This window comes from Ranitomeya variabilis, chromosome 6 (assembly GCF_051348905.1).
Source record: "Ranitomeya variabilis isolate aRanVar5 chromosome 6, aRanVar5.hap1, whole genome shotgun sequence".
NCBI lineage: Eukaryota > Metazoa > Chordata > Amphibia > Anura > Dendrobatidae > Ranitomeya > Ranitomeya variabilis.
In genome coordinates this window covers 17256163-17274351 of record NC_135237.1, presented here as the reverse complement: position 1 = coordinate 17274351, position 18189 = coordinate 17256163, and the positions used below count along the sequence as shown (strand labels likewise).

Here is an 18189-nt window from a genome sequence, read left to right as displayed (position 1 = left end):
GATGTGTCTGCTGCTAGAACTCAGTGCGGCATTGACCTGGTCTCTAATCTGAGCTGCTGTTAACCTGCGATTTCTGAGGCTGGTGACTCGGATAAACTTATCCTCAGAAGCAGAGGTGACTCTTGGTCTTCCTTTCCTGGGGCGGTCCTCATGTGAGCCAGTTTCTTTGTAGCGCTTGATGGTTTTTGCCACTGCACTTGGGGACACTTTCAAAGTTTTCCCAATTTTTCGGACTGACTGACCTTCATTTCTTAAAGTAATGATGGCCACTCGTTTTTCTTTACTTAGCTGCTTTTTTCTTGCCATAATACAAATTCTAACAGTCTATTCAGTAGGACTATCAGCTGTGTATCCACCAGACTTCTGCACAACACAACTGATGGTCCCAACCCCATTTATAAGGCAAGAAATCTCACTTATTAAACCTGACAGGGCACACCTGTGAAGTGAAAACCATTCCCGGTGACTACCTCTTGAAGCTCATCAAGAGAATGTCAAGAGTGTACAAAGCAGTCATCAAAGTAAAAGGTGGCTACTTTGAAGAACCTAGAATATAAGACATAATTTCAGTTGTTTCACACTTTTTTGTTCAGTATATAATTCCACATGTGTTAGTTCATAGTTTTGATGCCTTCAGTGTGAATGTACAATTTTCATAGTCATGAAAATATAGAAAAATCTTTAAATGAGAAGGTGTGTCCAAACTTTTGGTCTGTACTGTAAGTCAGTGCAGCATGGTAAGGTAGTGTATTGTAGAAGAGGATGATACAAGTGAGTGCAGTGTAAAGAGACAGTATAATATATGGTTGAGTATACAAATCTGTGCAGCCTGGTAATCTAATGCAGTACATCTAGCAATACAATACAATGCACTACCTCTCCATGTCACACTGACTAATATCATAACCTGTTGCTCATGATACAAGTCAGTGTGACATGGAGAGATAGTGCATTGTATAGCAGATAATACAAGTCAGTATAGCAGCAGTATAATATATGGCAGATCATACAAGTCAGTGCATAATGAAGAGGCAGTGCATTGTAAAGGACACCATAGTCAGTGCCAGTATGTATAACATGGAGAGATAGTCACCTGTGCAGCAGATAATACATAACTGCTTAGCATGGAGAGGTAGTCTACTGTACAGCAGATAATGAGTCCGATACTTCCTGTGACCATGTGTAGATGCATGCACTTAGATGTTGCATTGCCGGCTACAAGATGCACGGCAGGCTGCAGAATACGGGGGCGCAGGGGTCTATACGCTGTGGAAGTTTATATTTTTGTTGCCATGATGAGAGACCTTGTGCCCGGACGCCATCACAATGCCAGGATCGCACACGTTTGGGCGCCATTTGCATTATCTCCGCCTGTTTTGCTCTCCAGTTTTGGGACTATTGGCAAATACGTTCACTAGCGATTTGCCATCTCATCGCAGCGTGACGTCACTCCGGACCTGCTAATCAGAAGGGAATGCCGGCTGGTGGGAGTCCGCAGGGCTCTAGTGAGGCTGCCATGGACTAATGACGTACTGGACAGAAAAGCCGGAAGGTCGAGGTTTTGCTTTGCAATGTGAATTGCAGCAGATTCCTCTGGAGCTGCGCTCTCCGCCATCACTAGGTGGATGCAGGTGGCCATTGTCATGAATCCCAATGGCTAGGGATAGCACAGGACAAGCAAAGTACAAATATATTACGGACGAGCTCTAGGGTGATGGAACCTGGGCTGACCGCTGCCCTACGCCTGACAAACGCAACTAGAGATAGCCAGGGAGCGTGCCTACGTTGGTTCTAGACGCCACGCACCAGCCTAAGAGCTAACTAGCACTGCAGAGAAAATAAAGACCTCACTTGCCTCCAGCGGAATGAACCCCAAAAGATATAGTTGCCCCCCACATGTATTGACGGTGAAATGAGAGGAAGGCACACACATAGAGATGATATATATAGTTTTAGCAAATTGAGGCCCGCTGTAAACTAGAAAGCAGAACAATACAAAAGGGGACTGAGCGGTCAGCAAAAAACCCTAATCAAAAAAACCATCCTGAGATTACAAGAACCCATGTGCCAACTCATGGCACATGGGGAGAATCTCAGTCCACTAGAGCTACCAGCTAGCATAGAGACATAATAAGCAAGCTGGACAAAAAAACCAAACAACTGAAAATCAGCACTTAGCTTATCCTGAAAGATCTGGGAGCAGGTAGGCAGGAACCAAACAGAGCACATCTGAATACATTGATAGCCGGCAAGGGAAATGACAGAAAGGCCAGGTAAAATAGGAAACACCCAGCCACTGATGGACAGGTGGAAACCAAAGGCCGCAACCCACCAAAGTCACCCAGTACCAGCAGTAACCACCAGAGGGAGCCCACAAACAGAATCCACAACAGTACCCCCCCCTTGAGGAGGGGTCACCGAACCCTCACGAGAACCACCAGGGCGATCAGGGTGAGCTCTATGGAAGGCGCGGACCAAATCAGTCGCATGAACATCGGAGGCGACCACCCAGGAATTATCCTCCTGACCATAACCCTTCCACTTAACCAAATACTGGAGTTTGCGTCTGGAAACACGAGAATCCAAGATCTTCTCAACAACATACTCCAGTTCTCCCTCCACCAGCACCGGAGCAGGAGGCTCAACCGAAGGAACAACGGGCACCTCATACCTCCGCAACAACGACCGATGGAACACATTATGAATAGCAAACGATGCTGGGAGATCCAAACGAAAAGATACAGGGTTAAGAATCTCCGAGATCCTATAAGGACCGATGAACCGAGGCTTGAACTTAGGAGAAGAGACCTTCATAGGGACAAAACGAGAAGACAACCACACCAAATCCCCAACAAGAAGTCGGGGACCCACGCGGCGACGGCGATTAGCAAACTGCTGAGTCTTCTCCTGAGATAACTTCAAATTGTCCACCACCTGATTCCAAATCTGATGTAGCCTGTCCACCACCACGTCCACTCCAGGACAATCCGAAGACTCCACCTGACCAGAGGAAAAACGAGGATGAAACCCCGAATTACAAAAAAAAGGAGAGACCAACGTGGCCGAACTAGCCCGATTATTAAGAGCAAATTCGGCCAGTGGCAAAAAAGCAACCCAGTCATCTTGATCAGCAGAAACAAAACACCTCAAATAAGTTTCCAAGGTCTGATTAGTTCGCTCTGTCTGGCCATTCGTCTGAGGATGGAATGCAGACGAGAAAGACAAATCAATGCCCATCTTGGCACAAAACGTCCGCCAAAATCTAGACACAAACTGGGATCCCCTGTCAGAAACGATATTCTCCAGAATCCCATGCAAACGAACCACGTTCTGAAAAAATAAAGGGACCAACTCAGAGGAGGAAGGCAACTTAGGCAAGGGCACCAAATGAACCATCTTAGAAAAGCGGTCACACACAACCCAGATAACGGACATTTTCTGTGAAACCGGGAGATCAGAAATAAAATCCATGGAAATGTGCGTCCAAGGCCTCTTCGGGATGGGCAAGGATAACAACAACCCACTGGCCCGAGAACAGCAAGGCTTAGCTCGAGCACACACTTCACAAGACTGCACAAAGGTACGCACATCCCTAGACAAGGAAGGCCACCAAAAAGACCTGGCCACCAAGTCTCTAGTACCAAATATTCCAGGATGACCAGCCAACACAGAAGAATGGACCTCGGAGATGACTCTACTGGTCCAATCATCTGGAACAAACAGTCTTTCTGGTGGACAACGATCCGGTTTATCCACCTGAAACTCCTGCAATGCACGTCGCAAGTCTGGGGATACGGCGGACAATATTACCCCATCCCTAAGGATACCAGTAGGCCCAGAGTCTCCAGGAGAGTCAGGCACAAAACTCCTGGAAAGAGCATCTGCCTTCACATTCTTTGAACCTGGCAGGTATGAAACCACGAAATTGAAACGAGAAAAAAACAACGACCAACGAGCCTGTCTAGGATTCAAACGCCTGGCAGACTCAAGGTAAATGAGATTCTTGTGATCAGTCAAGACCACCACACGATGTTTAGCACCCTCAAGCCAATGACGCCACTCCTCAAATGCCCACTTCATGGCCAAAAGCTCCCGATTACCCACATCATAATTGCGCTCGGCGGGCGAGAATTTTCTAGAGAAGAATGCACATGGCTTCATCACCGAGCCATTAGAACTTCTCTGTGACAAAACCGCCCCCGCTCCAATCTCGGAAGCATCAACCTCAACCTGAAAAGGAAGTGAAACAACTGGTTGACGCAACACAGGAGCAGAAGAAAACCGGCGCTTAAGTTCCTGAAAGGCCTCCACGGCCGCAGGAGACCAATCAGCAACATCAGCACCCTTTTTAGTCAAATCAGTCAAAGGTTTAACAATACTGGAAAAATTAGCAATGAACCGACGATAAAAATTAGCAAACCCCAAGAACTTCTGAAGGCTCTTAACAGATGTAGGTTGTGTCCAGTCACAAATCGCCTGAACCTTGACGGGATCCATCTCAATAGTAGAAGGAGAAAAAATGTACCCCAAAAAAGAAATCTTCTGGACTCCGAAGAGACACTTTGAGCCCTTCACAAACAGAGAATTGGCCCGCAGAACCTGAAACACCTTCCTGACCTGTAGAACATGAGACTCCCAGTCATCAGAAAACACCAAAATATCATCCAAATACACAATCATAAACTTATCCAGATATTCACGGAAAATATTGTGCATAAAGGACTGAAAGACTGACGGAGCATTGGAGAGTCCAAAAGGCATTACCAAATACTCAAAATGGCCCTCAAGCGTATTAAATGCAGTTTTCCACTCATCACCCTGTTTTATCCGCACCAGATTATACGCACCACGAAGATCTATTTTAGTGAACCACCTAGCCCCCTTAATGCGAGCAAACAAATCAGTCAATAATGGCAATGGATACTGATACTTGACTGTAATCTTATTCAGAAGGCGATAATCTATACAAGGCCTCAGGGAACCATCTTTTTTTGCCACAAAAAAAAAACCTGCTCCCAGAGGGGACGAAGATGGACGAATATGTCCCTTTTCCAAGGACTCCTTAATATAATTCCGCATAGCAGTATGCTCTGGCAGTGACAGATTAAATAAACGACCCTTAGGGAACTTACTGCCAGGAATCAATTCTATAGCACAGTCACAATCTCTATGCGGAGGGAGCGAATTGAGCTTAGGCTCCTCAAAAACATCCCTATAGTCAGACAAAAACGCAGGGATCTCAGAAGGAGTAGATGAAGCGATAGAAATCGGAGGTGCATAATCATGAACCCCCTGACATCCCCAGCTTAGCACAGACATTGTTTTCCAGTCCAGGACAGGATTATGAGTTTGTAACCATGGCAGACCAAGCACTAGTACATCATGTAAATTATAAAGTACAAGGAAGCGAATCACCTCCTGATGAACGGGAGTCATGCGCATGGTCACTTGTGTCCAATACTGCGGTTTATTCATAGCCAATGGTGTAGAGTCAATTCCCTTCAGAGGAATAGGAACTTCCAGAGGTTCCAGACTAAAACCGCAGCGTTTAGCAAATGACCAATCCATAAGACTCAGGGCAGCGCCCGAATCCACATAGGCATCGACGGAAATGGAAGACAGTGAAAAAATCAGAGTCACAGACAAAATGAACTTAGGCTGCAGAGTACCAATGGCAAAAGATTTATCAACCCTTTTTGTGCGTTTAGAGCATGCTGATATAACATGAGCTGAATCACCACAATAGAAACACAATCCATTTTTCCGCCTATAATTTTGCCGTTCACTTCTGGACTGAATTCTATCACATTGCATAGTCTCCGGTGCCTGTTCAGAAGACACCGCCAACTGGTGCACGGGTTTGCGCTCCCGTAAACGCCGATCAATCTGAATGGCCATAGCCACAGACTCATTCAGACCTGTAGGCGTAGGGAACCCCACCATAATATCCTTAATGGCCTCAGAAAGACCATTTCTGAAGTTTGCAGCCAGGGCGCACTCATTCCACTGAGTAAGCACCGACCATTTCCGAAACTTCTGACAATATATCTCCGCTTCATCATGCCCCTGAGAGAGGGCTAATAAAGCCTTTTCAGCCTGAATCTCCAGGTTAGGTTCCTCATAGAGCAATCCCAATGCCAGAAAAAACGCATCCACACTGAGCAGTGCAGGATCCCCTGGTGCCAATGCAAATGCCCAATTCTGAGGGTCGCCCCGCAGGAAAGATATTACAATCTTGACCTGTTGAGCAGGGTCTCCAGAGGAGCGAGATTTTAAAGAAAGAAACAATTTACAATTGTTCCTGAAATTCAGGAAGGTAGATCTATCTCCAGAAAAGAACTCTGGAATAGGAATTCTAGGTTCAGACATGGGAGTGTGAACAACAAAATCCTGTATGTTTTGAACTTTTGCCGCGAGATTACTCAGGCTGGAAGCCAAACTCTGGACATCCATGTTAAACAGCTAAGATCAGAGCCATTCAAGGGTTAAGAGGAGGTAAGAAGCAGCTAGACAGCAATTAAGGGCTAGGCAGCAAAACTCTGAAGGGGAAAAAAAAAAAAAAAAATTCCCTTAAACACTTCTCTTTCTCCTGCTTCAGCCCAAACAATTAACACTTTGTGGGCCGGCTATACTGTCATGAATCCCAATGGCTAGGGATAGCACAGGACAAGCAAAGTACAAATATATTACGGACGAGCTCTAGGGTGATGGAACCTGGGCTGACCGCTGCCCTACGCCTGACAAACGCAACTAGAGATAGCCAGGGAGCGTGCCTACGTTGGTTCTAGACGCCACGCACCAGCCTAAGAGCTAACTAGCACTGCAGAGAAAATAAAGACCTCACTTGCCTCCAGCGGAATGAACCCCAAAAGATATAGTTGCCCCCCACATGTATTGACGGTGAAATGAGAGGAAGGCACACACATAGAGATGATATATATAGTTTTAGCAAATTGAGGCCCGCTGTAAACTAGAAAGCAGAACAATACAAAAGGGGACTGAGCGGTCAGCAAAAAACCCTAATCAAAAAAACCATCCTGAGATTACAAGAACCCATGTGCCAACTCATGGCACATGGGGAGAATCTCAGTCCACTAGAGCTACCAGCTAGCATAGAGACATAATAAGCAAGCTGGACAAAAAACCAAACAACTGAAAATCAGCACTTAGCTTATCCTGAAAGATCTGGGAGCAGGTAGGCAGGAACCAAACAGAGCACATCTGAATACATTGATAGCCGGCAAGGGAAATGACAGAAAGGCCAGGTAAAATAGGAAACACCCAGCCACTGATGGACAGGTGGAAACCAAAGGCCGCAACCCACCAAAGTCACCCAGTACCAGCAGTAACCACCAGAGGGAGCCCACAAACAGAATCCACAACAGGCCATTATCCGAATCCTCCTGCCCCTCATACATCTGCGTACTGGGGAAGGGGAGAACCCGCTAACAATCGCTTGCAACAAGTCTGACTTGGGGTAACCAGCTCCGCGAGGGCTTCGGGCCGGTGTCTGACTTGGGGTAACCAGCTTCGGGCCGGCGTCTGACTTGGGGTAACCAGCTCTGTGAGGGCTTCGGACCGGTGCCTGACTTGGGGTAACCAGCTCCGAGTGGGCTTCGGGCCGGCGTCTGACTTGGGATAACCAGCTCCGCGAGGGCTTCGGGCCGGCGTCTGACTTGGGGTAACCAGCTCCGAGTGGGCTTCGGGCCGGCGTCTGACTTGGGGTAACCAGCTCCGCGAGGGCTTCGGGCCGGCGTCTGACTTGGGGTAACCAGCTCTGTGAGGGCTTCGGGCCGGCGTCTGACTTGGGGTAACCAGCTCTGTGAGGGCTTCGGACCGGTGCCTGACTTGGGGTAACCAGCTCCGAGTGGGCTTCGGGCCGGCGTCTGACTTGGGATAACCAGCTCCGCGAGGGCTTCGGGCCGGCATCTGACTTGGGGTAACCAGCTCAGCGAGAGCTTCGGACCGGTGTCTGACTTGGGGTAACCAGCTCCGAGTGGGCTTCGGGCCGGCGTCTGACTTGGGGTAACCAGCTCAGCGAGGGCTTCGGGCCGGCGTCTGACTTGGGGTAACCAGCTCAGCGAGGGCTTCGGGCCGGCGCTGCCGTCTGCCTCTTCAGCTGTTTTCTTCCTTTCTCAGTCCTGAAGGAAGAGGTTTGTGGTCCCCGGTGGGACTTGACATGGAGCTGATGACGTGGAGGTCACTGATCCAACACTTCTCCCAGCTGTCCGCACCAGTGCGAGGAAGGACGTGCCCAGTTCCAGTATTAACGTCTCATTTCCCATATATCTGAGCCAGTGAAGCCGCCGTGCGAGGTGCCAGGATCTCCATTGTTCTGTGCAGGAAGGTGACGTCCGCCGCTTTGTACGTCCAGCTTTCCCGTGCGCGGCTCCCTGTGCCTCGTGTCCTGGTAAACACGTCCCCCCATCACTAGAAGTTTTACTACTCTGTTAATTCTCATTTTCTTTTCTACCATTGTAAGCTGGAAACTGTCAGAAAGCTGCTGTTAGTGGATCTTTGTGTCTGTTCAGTATAATGGTGTCCTGCTCTGATTGGTCCGTGGCACAGATTGTTCCCATCCTAATGCACATGTCATACCATGTAATCAACCTATAATATATATCTATCACAGGTCATCAACAAACTGCGGCTGTCCAGCACTTATCTTGATAACCGGGGTCGTCTTCCCCCATCTGTCACCAGAGAGGTTGTCGCTGTTATGAAAGTGTAGTAACTCGGGAAATGGGTAATGCACTGAAACCTTCTACTGACCCTGCCGGTTCCTGTACAGACTAGAGATCCTGACCCCTTAGTCCCTTGTGGTTTCTGAGATAGCCATAACCACAGACTAGAAAGGCCTTCGAGCACTTCACGTTCCTCCTAAAGAACCGTAGGGCAGAGCACAGTGCAAATTTCCTACAAAAGAGAAAGTGTGCTGAAATAAAGAGATCCCAGAGTGAGTAAAACCATGAAATACAAAATAAAGGATTAAGTATGTAATGATGCAAAAATATGCCACCTACTTTCTACAAAGAAATAGAAGATAGGTGCAGGGTAAAGAACATAAACTGCAGAGATGAACCCTAGCTGGTCTTTCACTGACTGGCATAAACTACAGCAGTATGGCTGGACATGCAAATGAGACTGTCACCAGAAGAAAATACCAGCAGGGGGAAAGTATATAAAGTCGCACTGGAAAGGTGATAGGGCAGAGAAATGAGTAAATGAAAACATCTGTTACCCTAAAGAGACTGAATAAAGGATAACAGAAACTAAACAGGAGAAAAGAAAGATATATCTATTGTGGCTTGGCAGACCGAGAATCCGACCACAAAGCACAGAATCAAGGGTTTGAACCCAGGAGCATGACATACACACATGGTCATGTAGTTTTGAAAACTCCATACAAGCCAATGGAGTGTGGAAGACATTATATTATATAACCTATACTGATCCCAAGTTACATTTTGTATTATACCCCAGAGCTGCACTCACTATTCTGCTGGTGCAGTCACTGTGCACATAAATTACATTACTGATCCCGAGTTACATCCTGTATTATACCCCAGAGCTGCACTCACTATTCTGCTGGTGGAGTCACTGTGTACATACATTACATTACTGATCCTGAGTTACATCCTGTATTATACTCCAGAGCTGCACTCACTATTCTGCTGGTGGAGTCACTGTGTACATACATTACATTACTGATCCTGAGTTACATCCTGTATTATACTCCAGAGCTGCACTCACTATTCTGCTGGTGCAGTCACTGTGTACATACATTACATTACTGATCCTATTCTCCCCTTACAGTCCTGTTAACGGAGGTCAGAACCAAAAATGTCTTCGCATCAAGAACTGGGAGAACCGGACCCTGTCCTACGACATACTGAATGTGCAGGCCGAGCAGGTACAGGAATGGCTACATACTCTGGATATATCTATTATACTTTCTCATTTTGATTTGTTCTGGGATTGCGCCTCCTGCTTCTAGGCAATTCTGATAATAGGACTGTTTTATGGAATTGCTCTTCATGCAGTTCTCCTATGGAAAGCCAGTGTGGTGTTACATAATGTGCAGCAGTGAGTTACCAGCGCCACCTAGTGGTAAAATGTCAGTTTACATCATCCATGATCCTAAGCAGAGCTGTCCCAGAATCCAGTGTATTGGGTTCTCTGCTGAGTTCTGCTGTAGTTTTTTTTCTTTATATTTCTCGTTTCACATGTGAAGCTGAACTCTGCGGCTTTCCTGCACGGTGGATTGTGGGAGCTTAGATGAGATACAGTTAGAGCCACGCTGTTCTAGCACATGTCTGACTGCAGGGCGGCGCTATGCTGCTGCTTCCAATGTCCATCAGCAGAACCTGGTAACCGCCATTACATCTTGTATACAGGACGTGCCCTGCACAAAGGCTCGCTGCTTGGGCTCTGTCATGTTTCCACCCCAGATGTCCTGTCCTCAACCGCGAGAACCAAAATCCGCAGAAGAACTTCTACCTAAGGCCAAAGACTTCATCAACCAGTACTACAGCTCCATCAAAAGGTGAGTGACTGCACCAGGAGGCCCAGGATGAGCATTTTTTTTTCTTTTTTTTCTATTTATTGAAACTGATTTTCTCCTCCGATCCTGCTGCTCCACTGATTCTGCAACAGTTCTTTTGTTCTGTGCCCCTCCGTTCCAAAGTTGTGTCCTTTCAGTAAAAAAATAGATGCAAGTTTTGCCTTCAACCAATTGGTCGTATTCAACAGAATTTCTTACCGAACAGATTAAATAATTTCATATTAAAGTGTTAATAATATTTGGACTAATTCAGACGCAGCGAGATTGAATGTTTTATTTTTTAACATTTTTTTATTTTTTATATATTTTTTATTTTTGTTGAGATTTTTTATAACTTTTTATTTCACTTTTGACCCTGTGTTTGATCACTTGTTCTGTGTCTGGGCTTCAAGGGTAACCCATCAGCACCACCCTGCAGGAGGAAAGCGATTGGCACCCGAGTCGGTGCAACGCCGGGATCGTGTGACCTAAATCTCCCAGTCGGGGATTGACAATGGCATTTAAGTGGTTAAACAGCAGCGATCGGAGCCAGCACTGATCACCGCTGTCCTCGACTCCTGAGCGCGCTCCTTACACCACAAGGCTCTCGTAGTCTCATATCAGGAAGGGGTTAAAGTAAAACTCCAACAATTAGTTTTTGCGCATATAATGGCCACTGTGGCAGCAATGGTAGCAGCGTGTGACATCCCCCTACCCAATGCTCTGACCCCCCCCCCCCCCCAATGCTCTGACCCCCCGACGCACATTTTGCACAAGGGCAAATTTACGAAAATAAAAGTCACCGGATCACCTAAAACCCATTTGTATCCGTCTTAGGTCCCAGGCGAAGTCGCACATCGAGCGGGTGAAGGAGGTGGAGCAGGAGGTCCTCGCCACAGGGACCTATCAGCTCAAGGAGAGTGAGCTGATCTTTGGCGCCAAGCAGGCTTGGAGGAACGCCGCGCGCTGCGTGGGCCGGATACAGTGGTCCAAGCTTCAGGTACTCCCAGTCCGCGGTCTCTAATGTGGATCGTTGTGTTTATAAACATTCCGAGCTCTGGATACTTTGTATCTCTGTAGTTGTTTGACGCCAGAGACTGCAGGACCACCCACGAGATGTTCACCTACATCTGCAACCATATCAAATACTCCACCAACAAAGGCAATATCAGGTATGTTGTATTCATAGTAGTCTCTGAGGGGGTCTTCAGAACAGCCCTGGAGCCCACCATACGTAGAAATGAAAGGGGTTGTCCACGCAGTCCCTGGACAATGAGAGGATTGCAATACAAAGTGTCCCCCTGATGAAGCAATTGGTGGAGAAACCTGACAGTAAGTGTTGAGTCTCCCTGCAGCTCCCCCACAGGAGAAACTAAGTATTACAAGATGGCTAAAATATGAGGATCCTGAACACCGGAGAACAGAGGACCCTCTAATACCCCAGAATTTCCTAACCGGGTTTATAACAATAGATATTCCTAAGTGGGAACCCCTCTTTAAATATTCTGTATGAAGCTGGACGACCCCTGGTTCCCTTGATAATGGCTGACAATGCAGGGGAAGGATGGTGGCGTTTCTCTTCATTCTGGAATCTACAACTTGCCCTCATATCAGGCATCTTGGTCGGCGTCACTTTTATGGATTTTTCATGTTTTTTTTTTATATCTTTCTGAGCACAGGTCGGCGATCACCATCTTCCCCCAGAGAAAAGATGGGACGTCGGATTTCAGGATCTGGAACAGCCAATTAATCCGCTATGCAGGATACAGACAGGAGGACGAGACTGTGGTGGGAGATCCCATGAATGTGGAGTTGACCGAGGTACGATTACTGTTTTGTTTTTTGTTTTTCCTCCAGTGCTGAACTCCTTAATTCTCCCCCTGCTTATGTCTTCCTTGGTCTCACCATCTTCTGCTCTACAGTCAGTCATTCTTTATATTTCTCCTTTTCAATGGTAAACGATTGTCAAAGGCATTAATCAGCACTTTCCACCTTACAGTTATGTGTCCAGCTGGGCTGGAAGCCAAAAGGTGGCCGATTTGACGTGTTGCCTCTTCTCTTACAAGCCAATGGAGATGACCCAAAAATCTTTGAAATTCCACCTGAACTTGTCTTGGAGGTGCCTCTCAGACACCCAAAGTAAGGCACAAAGTCCTGCATGGCTTTCTTTTGTTGATGCGAGTCGTAATATCTGTAGGTTCACAGGAGTTCGAATGTAAAAGATGAAAGGCGTTTCCACCAAAAATGTTCAGGACGGCTGTTTTCTTGCATTTATAGCTCAGACCCCCAGATATATTGATTTCTGAGCATGTGATACCTCTAGACCACCAGGGATGTAAAGGGGCTGTCCACTAGCTAATAATACTTTTAGATCTGTTCATAATAAGACTAGTAGTGTCAAAGGTTTCCCAGTATTCAGCTTTACCGGGATCCGCAGGTGATTAGTGCTGTGTGTGAAGGGGGCTGGAGGTCACAATTCTAATATCTAAGCCAGCCCCTTTATATCTGTATGTATTAAAATATAGCTAAATGTGATTTTAACAGAAGTTGAAAACCCCTTTAAATCCATGCACTGCCTTACACCACCATAAATGCTTTCACCATTTGTCCACAATAGACCACCAGGGATGTCACCATTAACCAATCTAGACCACCAAGGATGTCCCTATTCACCCATCTAGACCACCAGGGATGTCAATATTCCCCACTCTAGCCCACCAGGGATGTCACCATTAACCAATTAACCACTCTAGTCACCAGGGATGTCACCATTATCCACTTTGTTATTGCAGACCACCATAGTTATCGCCAGTATCCACTTTCTTTTTCTAGACCACACAAGTCCGTCCCCATTAACCCATTACTGCCCTAGACCACCAGTTTTTTTTCTATTACCCCTTTTTTTCAGTGCCAAACTTCCAAAGACATCCCCTGTGTGATAGTTCCTGATGATCGATGATTTTTTTTTGTTTTTGGTCACGGTCTCTAAAATGAAACCATTTATCACATCTAACTATTTAATTAACGTTTTTTGTCTTTTATTTTGATTTCCAGCTACGAGTGGTTTTCAGAATTGGGATTGAAGTGGTACGCATTGCCTGCCGTGAGCAGCTTGCTCCTGGAGATTGGAGGGCTGGAGTTCCCAGCGGTGCCGTTTAATGGCTGGTACATGAGCACCGAGATTGGGATGCGGAACCTGTGCGACTCATATCGATACAATATAACTGAGGCGAGTGCATAGAACAGGACTTCCGCTCTTGTCCATACCGTAGTGGTGCTACCCCGCCTGCCCCGGTAGTCTCCCTGCCTTCCCTTCTTGTCCATATCATAGTGGTGCTACCCCGCCTGCCCCGGTAGACTCCCTGCCTTCCCTTCTTGTCCATATCATAGAGGTGCTAGCCCGTCTGCCCCGGTAGACTCCATGCTGTCCCTTCTTGTCCGTACCATGGTGCTTGCCCACCTGCCTGGCTAGACTCCCTGCCTTCCCTTCTTGTCCGTACCGTAGTGGTGCTAGCCCGCCTGCCCCAGTAGACTCCCTGCCTTCTCTTCTTGTCCATATCATAGTGATGCTAGCCCGCCTGCCCCGGTAGACTCCCTGCCTTCTCTTGTCCGTACCGTAGCGGTGCTAGCCCGCATTCTCCGGTAGACTCCCTGCCTTCCCTTCTTGTCCGTACCGTAGCGGTGCTAGCCCGCCTGCCCCAGTAGACTTCCTGCCTTCCCTTCCTGTCCGTACCATAGTGGTGCTAGCCTGCCCGGGTAGACTCCCTGCCTTCCTTTCTTGTCCGTACCATAGTGGTGCTACCCTGCCTGCCCGGGTAGACTCCCTGCCTTCCTTTCTTGTCCGTACCATAGTGGTGCTACCCTGCCTGCCCGGGTAGACTCCCTGCCTTCCCTTCTTGTCTGTACCGTAGTGGTGCTACCTCACCTGCCCCGGGAGACTCCCTGCCTTCCATTCCCTACTCTCATTGTAGAGTTCTCTGCGTTAGTGAAAAACTGCTATCGAAAAGAACGTGAAAAATGAACTTAAAACTGACCTGCAAACTCCAGTGTCAGGCAGCTGCTAAAAAGTTCATACAATTTTAGGATGCATAAAAAGAAGTGCAGGAAAAAAAATCCACATGACCCAACACAAGTCAGAAATACTGTGTACGGTTTTGGAATGTCATTTTGCTGGTGTCTATGGATGTAGAGCGGGAGGTCAGGAAAGCTCCTGGAGGTGGATGTGGGGGCACAGGCTTTTCTCCACACATTGCATATATCTGTCCCATATAGCCTCATTTCTCCTGGGTTGCGCTCACACTTCCAGCTGAAGGAGCTCCGGTTCTGGCTCATTGTAAGTTCTTTTACATACTGAGATGTTTCCTTAGATATTTTGTCGCTGACGTGAAGCTTGTACTATAAACACTTGTGCACAGAAATATCTCACTAGTGCTGCTTTACCAGATTGATTCAAACCTCGGCAATCTTTACAGGACGTGGCCAAGAAGCTCGGACTGGACACCAAGAAAACCTCATCCCTGTGGAAGGACCGGGCCGCTCTGGAGATTAACATCGCAGTACTACATAGCTACCAGGTAACTCCACATCTGTGCTGCACAGTGGGTTACTCCCCTGTGTGACCTGACCATGTGTAGGGTTCATGGTGGTCACCTAGTCTTTTGTCATTATGTTCTGGCGTCATGTCTATTTCAGAGTGATAAGGTCACCATCGTGGACCACCATGCAGCCACAGAGTCCTTCATGAAACACATGGAACATGAGACCCGCCTACGAGGAGGTTGCCCAGCTGACTGGGTCTGGATTATGCCACCGATGTCTGCCAGTCTGACCCCGGTATTCCATCAAGAGATGGTCAATTACCACCTTTCTCCGTCCTTTCTGTACCAGGTACCTGACAACTCTCTAAGGTCTCGTCTTCTACCTCCGGGGTCAGAGTCTCCATATTTCTCCATGACTTCTCCAGCACTATTTCCATCTTTTGGTTCTTCAATGTCTGTTGTGATTTCTGTCCTTTGAGTAATCAAGTTGATCGTACCTAGTTGGGTATCTTGCTACTGTCAATGGTTGGTGAGACATTTCTTCATTCTCAGACCCTCTCAGCCCAGGTGCCATCACCAGGACATTATCTGGTGTTGATAAATGACCATACATAGACCAAATGTAAGAACGAAAAACGTAACGCCATATACGACCATCAGCTTTTGAGGTTCTTGTCTATGTCTTCTGGACTCTTTCTTAATGACAGTCTTGATATTTTAGCCTGACCCTTGGAAGCACCACATCTGGAAGGGATCTCAGAGCACCATCACCAGGAAGAGAACCTTCAAGGAGGTAGCAAAGTAAGTGACAAAGATTCTGGAAGAGCTCAACATGTGGATTTTATCTACTGTTGTGGGAATAATGGGTCATCCCGCCCTGAAGGAACCCCATCACCACCATCGTGTTAGATGTCCAAGCTAATAACCCAAAAGGTATCAATATATTGTCCTTGTTCCCTATAGCGCTGTGAAGTTTTCCGCTAAACTGATGGGTCAGGCCATGGCTCGCAGAGTAAAGGCCACCATCCTCTATGCCACCGAAACCGGCCGCTCTGAGACCTATGCTCAGAAACTCTGCAACATCTTCACGTATGCCTTTGATCCCAAGGTAAGAAGATAGTTGTTGAGCACGAGGACATGATAACTTGAGTAAGTGGGTCCCAGTGAGTGTTTTGGGTTTACAGTGGAGATAAGTGACTTGATAAACAGGACCATGGTCCAGTGGACACCAGACGGGAGCGTTGTGAACTCCCTGCTACCCGCGGCATTTCTGGTAGTTCCTCTAATTTGTAGACTCGGTGCAATGACGTCAAGCTGGGCCTACAAATCAAAAGAGGTGCCAGGATTCTGCAGGTAGGAGACGGTCTATAGGGCTCTTGTCCTACGACCAATGACTACTGACGTGGCCACTGGTCCAGGTCTTGCCAATCGACTTGCTCATCCCTAGTTTAGGGCCTACAGAGAATGGGGAACCTAAAGTGGACGCAACTTGGAATTACAGAACTGTCTCTTGCCTCTTGATGTTTCCAGATCGCTGGTAGTCAGATTCCAGGTGTGGAGGGTGATGGGGATGGTGGGCTCCTTTTAGCCGTCACAGTCCTTTGTCATCTCTCCTGTGTAGGTGATTTGTATGGATCAGTACGATACGGTGGACCTGGTGCACGAGACACTGGTTCTGGTAGTTACAAGCACGTTCGGCAACGGTGACCCACCGGAAAACGGCGAGGTAAATAACGCTGTGAAATCTTACCTGCTCCTGCAGCCGCGGTATAATCTCCCTGAGTCCAACATCTTCTATATATGCGGTATTATACTTCATAGGGATTTGCCCGGGAACTTATGGAAATGACGTCCCCCAACATCGCTGCCCTCCAGCCGGAGCAACAGAAGTGAGTACACCGGCCTTTACCCTGCCAGAGTGAGGTGGCGCCTAGGGTTGAGCGACTTTCATTTTTTTAAGATCGAGTAGGGTTTTGGGAAACCCGATTTTGTCCAAAGTCGAGTCGAGTGCAGTCGGCCGATTATCGCTAAAAGTCGGGGATCGACCGAAACACGAAACCCAATGCAAGTCAATGGGGAAGCATAGTCGGCAGTGAGTGGAGGCCAGGAAAACACCTACAGTGCCCATTTTAATGCCAAAAACATCCATTCTTGTTTCTGAAGCTTGTCAATCTTAATTAACTTTATAATAATAGTTGGGCATAGGGAATTGGGGGTCATTTGGCAAAAGTTGTGGGGGGAGTAGGGCCGGCTCAAGTTTTTCGTGGGCCCAGGAAATGCGGACTACGTCACGGCGGTGTTGCAGGGAAAGGTAATTATTTAAAAGTTGCAAGTGCTGTGATCCTGAGCAAGCAGGGGGGGGGCCCACTCGTTCGCATTGCCACTGGCACAGGGCCCCTCAAAGTACGGCGGTGTGTTTGCATGGCGGGGGCGCCTCCCACCAGCAGCGACACTTTTGCGTACTCTGAGGGGCCCTGTGCCAGTGACGTCGCCAACGAGTATGCCCCCCCACCTGATGAAGGAACCTGCACTTTCATCTGCACCTTCCTCTTTGTCCCTGTGTAAGGTGGTATAACATGCGGGAAGGGGAACCTTACTTTCAGCAGGGACAGATTCTGGCTGTGTAGAGTACAAGGGGAATGTAGTGGTCTCGGTCAATGTACCAGCAGACTCATTTAGCAGTGGCTGGGCAATGGGCAGGATGAGGAGGAAACAGATATAGGGCCAAAGAATAAAGTAGGCTACATGCAGTTCAAAATTGGTAACAGGACTAAACAGGCGGCATTGCTTTGTTCAGTGGAGTAGCAAACCCAAGAGCAGCAGACACTGTTTCAAGGGCCTAACCACACTAGTAGGCCAAATGCAGTTTAATATCTGATAGTATAGGCCGAAAGCCAGAATGTGGAAGCTCAGCTTTGTTCAGTTGAGGACAACACCAGGGAGGGGCAGACACCTTTAGTAGGCCGGAAAAGCCTATTGCATTTTTTAAAATGGTAATTTGGAGCAGAAGGTTGAAGCTCAGCTTTATTTAGTTGAGGGCAACACCAGGGAGGGGCAGAAGCCGTTAGTAGGCCCTAACCACCATTTTTTTTTTAAAACCACTTAATG

At 47.5% G+C, this 18189-nt stretch overlaps 1 protein-coding gene across 3 annotated transcripts in view; it reads left to right on the top strand.

Moving 5' to 3' along the window:
* NOS3 (nitric oxide synthase 3) overlaps positions 1–18189 on the top strand; it is a 75418-nt gene that overhangs the window by 22284 nt on the left and 34945 nt on the right. For all 3 annotated transcript variants that reach the window (XM_077267964.1, XM_077267963.1, XM_077267962.1), the window contains exons 2-14: positions 9817–9913; positions 10398–10546; positions 11381–11543; positions 11624–11715; positions 12223–12364; positions 12543–12682; positions 13598–13772; positions 15016–15117; positions 15236–15430; positions 15803–15882; positions 16045–16189; positions 16703–16807; positions 16903–16970. In XM_077267964.1, coding sequence (XP_077124079.1) covers positions 10437–10546; positions 11381–11543; positions 11624–11715; positions 12223–12364; positions 12543–12682; positions 13598–13772; positions 15016–15117; positions 15236–15430; positions 15803–15882; positions 16045–16189; positions 16703–16807; positions 16903–16970 — 1517 coding nt within the window. In that variant the 5' untranslated portion in view covers positions 9817–9913; positions 10398–10436. The remainder of the gene's footprint in view (positions 1–9816; positions 9914–10397; positions 10547–11380; positions 11544–11623; positions 11716–12222; positions 12365–12542; positions 12683–13597; positions 13773–15015; positions 15118–15235; positions 15431–15802; positions 15883–16044; positions 16190–16702; positions 16808–16902; positions 16971–18189) is intronic.